Source organism: Cyprinodon variegatus, unplaced genomic scaffold (assembly GCF_000732505.1).
Source record: "Cyprinodon variegatus isolate N-32 unplaced genomic scaffold, C_variegatus-1.0 Scaffold1769, whole genome shotgun sequence".
In the NCBI taxonomy this organism is placed as follows: domain Eukaryota; kingdom Metazoa; phylum Chordata; class Actinopteri; order Cyprinodontiformes; family Cyprinodontidae; genus Cyprinodon; species Cyprinodon variegatus.
Genome location: NW_015152222.1, coordinates 31,904 through 39,794, shown reverse-complemented (window position 1 = coordinate 39,794; position 7,891 = coordinate 31,904). Strand labels below are relative to the sequence as shown.

Genomic DNA, 7,891 nt, shown 5'->3' with positions numbered 1-7,891 from the left:
GTTCATAGTGACCTGGTGACATGGGGATGTAAAGCTGTGTGTCGTCAGCATAGTTATGGTAGCTAATGTTGTTTTTTTTTAATTAACTGAGCGAGAGGGAGCATGTAGATATTGAATAGGAGGGGACCCAGGATGGACCCTTGGGGAACCCCACATGTGATTTTTGTCATCTCTGATGTAAAGTTGCCTACTGACACAAAAAAGTCCCTGTCCTTTAAGTATGATTTAAACCAGTTGAGAGCTGTACCAGAGAGGCCGGCCCAGTTTTCCAGGCGCTCTAACAGGATGGAGTGATCGACAGTATCGAATGCTGCACTGAGGTCCAATAGTACCAGCACTGTGGTTCTTCTGCAGTCTGTTTTTATATGGATGTCATTAAACACCTTGATAAGGGCGGTCTCTGTACTGTGGTGAGCCCGAAAACCTGACTGGAACACGACAAAGCGGCTGGTCATACTTAAGAAAGTGCTTAATTGTTGAAACACTGCTTTTTCAATGATCTTACTGATAAACGAGAGGTTTGAGATGGGCCTGTAGTTCTGGAGTAGTAGTTTGTCTAAATTGTTCTTTTTCAGCAGTGGTTTGATATTTGCTGTTTTTAGGGACTGCGGGAAAACAGCAGACAGAAGGGTTGTGTTTATTATCTGAGTCAAATCAGACGCTATGACAGGCAAAACTTTCTTAAAGGCCTATGTAATCCCCATTCTTTTGCACATTTTGTCACAAAGCATCCACAAACTCAGCTTTTTCTAAATTGGGATTTTATTTTAAAAATTGTGAATAAAATTAAACAATACATAATCTCTAAGCGAAAGTAAAACAATGTAGTATTTTAATTCTAATAAATTCCAACCTCACCCATGATTTCTGACCTACTTCCCTGTTCCCACAGAATGGTGCTGTCTGCCATAACCACAGATCACAGGGGGGTTGGCGTCTTATCAGCAATAAGCTTTCGGTTTCATGGAAAAATGGTTTGCTTAGCTTGATATTCTAGTTTAGGATCCATCTCACCAAAACATCTTCCTTTGTGGTACCGCCTACACAGACAATTCGAATTTTTATCTAGAGTATCAGAATAAAGGGTGTTGAACACAAATAGAAGCCACATTTCTGAGATTTTTACTACCCATCAAATGCTGTTACTTTATTAGTTCTAGTCTCAATAAAACATGCAGAAGTGTGCGGTTAAAAGATGAGAATCTTTCAAGAGCTATGAATACCTTGGCAAGCTTCTTAATTACATGTTGAGATGTGGAAGTGTGTGAACGTGCAGATATACCCGTGGAGGATTAGCCTGAAGAGCACTGAGGTAGTTTTCTAGAGCCAGCCGCCTGCGACTGTTCAGCAGAGCCTCCACGCGGGCCATGTGTGTTTCCACCAGCTGCTGTCGCTCTTCAGCAGCCTCCTGCTCCAGAGCTTCCACCTTCTCTTGGAAGTGCTGCACGTGTGAAGCACAGAAGGCACTAGGTTTAATCTCAGGACTAAAATACAACCTGTTTTCATTAAATGTTACTGACAGATTACTTTAATTTCACTGACACAAGAGATGGATTCCCACCTGAATCACAGCTTTCTTGTCAGCACGAGGCAGGTTCTTGGCTTGTCTCTCAGCCTCCTCCCACTCCCTCATCACCTGGAAACCAAAGATAAAAGTCATGGGGAAAAAAAAAAATTAAAACGATCCACACAAAAGGATTTTATTTTGGGAAGTGAAATGTCATACCTGAGACATTTTGTCACGGTGTTTGGCCTCAAGACTTTCTTTGGCTTTTCGGAAATCCGTGTGTTCATTGTCATCACCAGGAGATTCGAGGTACTGGTCAACAGCGTCTGGGGGACTGGGAGCAATGGTGGGCACTGGAGGGGATGAAGGAAAGGGAATGAGTGCCAAGCAGAATGGTTTTTATCACAGAGGGTACGAAACAAGGCGGCCCCCCAATCCCAAAAAAATAAAAAATACAAAGGAATGAATGAATCTGTCATCCCTGGCTGGCAGTCAAACAATAGCAGCTAGGTAGACATGAGGAACTGTTTCACCATTTAATTAAATAAAGCAAGAACGTCACGAAAGCCATGATGTGATAAAAGATTTACAGTACACTGCAAGTTTCTCTGTGGGAAACTCAAGATATTTTGCAACATGTTGAGTTTGGATTAAGGAGCTGACAGTTGACAAACCTCCTTTGTGTCAGCTTTCCGAAACATTGATAAGATATAAACAAGCTCAACTGACAAGAAACAGACAATGACAAGTGTACACTCTATATACACTGAAGAGCAAAGCATGCAAACACACATGAACCGAGATGCATGCAGACGCACGCCGTCATGCAGAGGTCAGATTGGTCCGTCTTCATGCTGGAAGAAGAGTTAGTGATTCGCCTTAGAAATAATTAAGCAACCTTTATCCTTAAATAATTGATCCACTGCTGTCTTTGTTATATAATATCATGGTATTGTTCTCAGACATCACCAGTTTTAAAGTAATACAGTTGATTTATGACGTATCAATCTAATCAAAGCAATAAAATATGTTTAATAGCATTTATGTTATTTCATTATCATGTGTACTACAAACTATTTTAACATCCCTGTGCAGAGGTTTATGGAAGAAAAACAGTCTCATTGGAATCTGCCTTTTTTTTTTTAACACCAAATTTTAAAAACTAAATTTTTTTAGACATTGAATACTTTACACACAAATTTTATCTGGTAAAAATTCACCAGAAAAAAAGTTCAGCGGCAAAAAAATTCAGCTGCAAATTTGAATTTTTACCAGATAAAAATTGGGTGTAAGGAATTCAATGTCTAAAAAAAATTCAGTGTTTAAAATTCGGTGTTAAAAAAAGGCAGATTCCAATGAGACTGTTTTTCTTCCATAGAGGTAAAAGTTTATTATGGGGCTGCTAAATACATTACATTCTGATTATTTTAGAAATTGACCTTATCCTGAACTGAAAAAAAAATGTTTGATGTAGCAAGAAACATCTGCTAATCAGACCATCTCAAAATTATGGTAGTTGTTACCACTTGTCTATCTGCTTTGTCTAAGAACCCTCTCCAAAAACATTCCATCAACAGGCAACCAGCCAAGGAGCTCTTTTACTTTTTTTTTTTTTCCCTCCTCCCTGAAACTATTTATCAAAGACCCGGGGGGGGAACTCCAGTCTCGATATCATTTAATGTTCTACTTTCTGTTTTTAATTAGAGCTTGCTTGTGCAACAGCATCTTCTCAAATAGCACTACAGGCCGTTCACATGGTTATGTTTATTGAATGAATCTGGGTTTCCCCAAATATTCCAAGAGTTTATCACCCAATTTAAAGAGAGTGAAAGAGTAACTGCCCCAGCCACTGCAGCCTCCTGTCTGATTTTAAGGTAAAGGACAGTAGTAAAGACATCAGCTGAAATAGTAGTCATTAAGTTTTATGATGTTCAAAGGTAACTTGTAAGGTTATAAACAGGAGAAGAGTAATCTTTTAGGGATTGGGTAAATTCAATATGAGGAAAGCTGGAATCTGATTTTATTGTATTGCTCCTGGCCTAAGAATCAGGATATATCTGATTTTAAATTACTTTGAATTACAAAAAAAACATACTAGTTGTGGCATTCTAATAAATATGATCCTTTTCCTTTTAAGGCATGCAACATATTCAAGGGATTCAACCAAAAAAAACGATTAACTTTTTCTGATTGAATTTAAGGATAAAAAAAAAACACAAAAAAAGACTTCTAACCCTCTTCTAAAACAAATGTAAAAGTTTTTTTTTTCTAATAGGTAACAAAACCATATAAAATAAAATATCTGTCACTTAATAATTTAATGTTATTCACATTTTGCCACTTGTAGAATCTTAATTGAGCTTAATACTTGATTCTTTTAAATTAGTTTGCATTAAATGAAAAATGTGGCATTAAGGTGAGATGGATGGTATTGAAACTAAACACGAGACGAGACTATATAGCGCTGGAATAAAGCCATCAGAGTTCTGTGTGGTTAGGAAGCTTCAGAGGAACTACAAGAGAAAGTTCGGCAGCGGAGGCCTGAGGACAGGAATCAGGCCGATGAGGTGGACACTTGATGGTCCGGTTCCAGTCTGGCAGCACTTACACGAGCTGCCACACACAGCCAGGCAGTACTCCTCCGACTCAAAGTTATTCCTGTTGCCCCCACAGCCCCCGAATAGGAAGGGAACGCAGCGGCCCTTCCTGGGCACGAAGTACCAACGCTCCAGCATGGCGTGACAGGGGCCGGACTCGGCACGGGCCCAGCACACCGCTGAGGTTATATACATACAGGCACATGTAAACAAACATTAAAGCAGGGATGGGGTTTCTGATTCTGATGAAAAAACTTCAAAAATGAAATAAAGTAACACCTGATGGCAAAAAACACAACCAAGGCAGCAGGTGTCACAGCTTACCTCGCACAACCTCCTCCACAGATTCAGTGGTGGTCGTGGTGGTGGTTGTCATGGCGACGTTGGCGCCACGCTCATCGCTGTCGCTCTCATCTATAATGTCGTCCTCTTCATCGTCGTCTTCATCTCCGTCTCCATCCTCGTCCCTTTCGAAGGCTTCTTCCTCCTCATCCTCGTCGTCCTTTTCGTTGGCTGTTTCAGTATCTGCTGGGCGCGTCATGCTGCCAGCGGGAGAGCCGCGTCAGGGTTTGCATGAGACCAATTGTGCAGCTGTTTGCAGGCGGGAAGCAATACCTGTTGTCGGAATATTCATTCTCAGCTGCGCCCCACCACACGTCAGACTCCTCCTCGTTCTGTTCCGAGCTGTCAGACCTGCGCTCTTCTTCTGCTGGGCAGCACACAAACTCCACACCAAGAAAACGGTCGATCCCACACGGCAGCAGCATCCCGTAGTCAATTAGATTCATAGAGCGGTCGCCACAGGACTGATAAAAAAAAAAAAGAGTCAGTTAAAACTTAAATCTGACATCTGTAACCTAATGAAAGCGATCATAAAAATAAAGGTGAGCAGCAACAGACTAGGTTAAGTACAAGCTGTGAAATAAGCAGAATAACCCAAATAAACAAATATCCCCCCCCCAAAAAGCCTCACTTTATAAAGACAAGCTGCGACTTTAAGAAGCAACACAAGAACAATGGAAAGACAGCATTTGCTATCCATGCTCACCTCTTTGGCTACAGTGTGCCAGTGCAGGTGGCCCTCACACTTGTTCATCTGCTCCTGGTGCAGAAACTTGCACTTGTCAGGAACCAGCAGGGCGTCGCTGACAAACTCTCCCACTGCAAAACATTCATGTTTTTTACTGTTTGAACGCATCTCTTCAAACATTACCCCTCAGTTACCCACAGCTGCTTACCCAGGCAGCGGTAGGGCACCACGATGTGTGTGTGACTCCGGCAATGCTTGCGGCCGTTCTTGCACCAGTTGGAAATGCTGATCGGTTGGTTGGCCTCTACTACATTTGTGATTTGTAGATCTGGGTACACCTGTTAAAAAAAAAAAAAAAACAGTATTTAATTTTATCTGTTATCATTTTATTTTGCATCCTCTCCCTTTAGGTTTGTTTATCTCCCTGTATGTTCTCAACCCAAATCCCACTGCAGGTTATGCTGTTGGGTTGTGTCTTAGTACCTCCTGGCAATACTGCAGGATGCCCTCCTTGGTGCCAATGCAGCTCTTGGTGCCAGATGCGTCAGGCTCCCATTTCCCAGTCTGTATGTTGATGTGCATGTTAAGCTTCCCGCAGAACATGGCCACCTGAGGCTCTGTTAGCGAGCCCACAGAGTCATCCATGGGCACCTGAAAGAAAGAATGTAGTGAAAAAAACTTCAATAACCTGCTGAAGACAAGAGATATTTAAACTGATCCTGACCAGCCACACTTCCCTACTTTCATTTGTACACGTATCAAAAATAAAGCAGCAGGCACATTTTTGCTGCTCAAATGGCAGTGTGGACACAGCAATAAAATTTCTGATTGTTTGAATTAACATATGAAACATAATATTGTACCTACAAATGATCTGATGTCGTCCTTATGAATTTCCACCTCTATTCAAGCACATACTGATCATGATCAGGAGAAAAGTAGTGTTGTAACAAAGCCAAAAAGTTAGATGCATTCCACCTCAAAATACCATTGAAACATCAGCTGTGCTTTTGCCATCAACGCCTTTGTTTATAGATGTTGATGCTCGGCCTGTTTTTCAGTGTAGTCCTGTTTCTCTGACTGTGACTGACTGTATGTGTTCCCTTTCATCCTCTGACATGGGAGATCGCTCAGCGCTCATCTACCTGGCTGTGTGTTTTCTGGACCGGGCCGCTTGTCGAGCTGATTGACAGTTTTGCCTTTTGTATCTCTGCTTATTTTTCTATGTCTGCTTCTGTCTCCTTGAACCCCAGTCAGCCTTGGCAGATGGCCGCTCATAGTGAGCCTGGTTCTGCTGGAGGTTTCTTCCTGTTAAAAAGGGTAAGTTTTCCTCTCCACTGTCACTACACGCATGCTTGTGAGGGATTGTTTGAGTCAATGAGTCGATGCAATCAGCTGGTTTTCTTTAGATAGAAAACTTTGAACATATCTAACTGTATAATCTGGTTGAATTGTCTCCATAAACTGCCTTGAGATGACAAGTGTTGTAAATTGAAGCGATATAAATAAACTGAATTGAATTTAGTTGGATAAAATTATGAACAGTTCATCCAATCATCAGAAGAAAAAAAACAATTGAAATAGTATTTTCTGATGTGTCCATCTTTAACTTTTTGTATAAGGGAAAATGAAAGTATGAAGCTTAAAAAGTGAAACTGACCTAAAAATATTTAGTATTTAGCTGTGACCAATAATGATGGCCCGAAAAAACCATTTATATCCAAACTAGCTCATTTAAAAACCATCAGATATGTTTAATGACTATATTCTAGGTAAGGCTAAATTCACAGGCTGTCAGGCTGTCAACAATAAATACCAAAAACCAAAATTATGCACAGTTGTAAAACCACAGCCTGAACGGAGGGATGTGACCAGCATGCACCTTTCCTTGAGCAACGCTGTGAATGAAGGGATGTGGAGGCAAAATTGTCATAAAGATAAGAGAATATAATACTAGATTATAGTTGAAAAAAGGCACAACAGAACATATTTTTCTTGATTTTATCCAAACATTCAAAACAAATCTGTTTTATTAGATCCTGGATAGGTAACAAAAAAATCGTTCAAGTTTAAAGCTTGCACACTCGAAGCTCAACACTTAAATGTAAAGTCAACAACTTTCAGTGCTCTTTGGACTGAAAACTTGTCAGACTTGCTTTTGTTTGTTGCTAAACATCAAAGTGTGGCAGTTAGGGAGTGGGCATAACAGCTTTTAAAATGGAATGAATCACCAAACCCTGTCTATATCCAAAGATCTGCCTCAGGGAGAACATAAAAATAAACTTTCTTTAACATTAGCAAAAACAATTGGAGTCCATTAGCCAATAAGCAAAACACATTCCTAAGGCTTACTGTGAGAAAATCTTTTAAGGCTGAGAGTAAAGGAAAGTTACACCGCATCTGTAGAGTTGCAGCTTGAATGTTTATTTGCTTCTTTGATTAAAATCTATTTCCAAATAATGTAGATCTGAACAGAAGTCATTTAGAGTTACTGTTCCCTATAGATGTGTACATGACCTTTTAAGGAACAAAGTCAAATCTGCATTAATGTCCTTTTGCTTTCTCTTTATTTTTACATTTATGATTTTAAAAAACAACATGCCATGCCACGTCAGCAGGGACGTGTCTCCACAATCTTATGTTTGTTCAAAGCCTTGGTTCCCCCAAAAAAAAAAAAAAAAAAAAACACTAAAAACACATGAACACGGCTTATAATAGGGCTACAGGTAGTCACTTTAGTCTTTGGTAACATGGTGT

The 7,891-nt window shown here is 40.2% G+C and overlaps 1 protein-coding gene across 2 annotated transcripts in view; it reads right to left on the bottom strand.

Moving 5' to 3' along the window:
* The window catches only part of LOC107104503 (amyloid beta A4 protein-like), a 27,870-nt gene that overhangs the window by 11,179 nt on the left and 8,800 nt on the right, over nt 1–7,891 (bottom strand). Inside the window, exons 2-10 of one of the 2 annotated variants that reach the window (XM_015404505.1) lie at nt 5,618–5,785; nt 5,343–5,472; nt 5,153–5,265; nt 4,720–4,910; nt 4,429–4,646; nt 4,116–4,283; nt 1,727–1,860; nt 1,562–1,636; nt 1,283–1,441 (exon numbers count right to left, since the gene is read on the bottom strand). In XM_015404505.1, coding sequence (XP_015259991.1) covers nt 1,283–1,441; nt 1,562–1,636; nt 1,727–1,860; nt 4,116–4,283; nt 4,429–4,646; nt 4,720–4,910; nt 5,153–5,265; nt 5,343–5,472; nt 5,618–5,785 — 1,356 coding nt within the window. The remainder of the gene's footprint in view (nt 1–1,282; nt 1,442–1,561; nt 1,637–1,726; nt 1,861–4,115; nt 4,284–4,428; nt 4,647–4,719; nt 4,911–5,152; nt 5,266–5,342; nt 5,473–5,617; nt 5,786–7,891) is intronic. The other variant, XM_015404506.1, reaches the window with a different exon arrangement.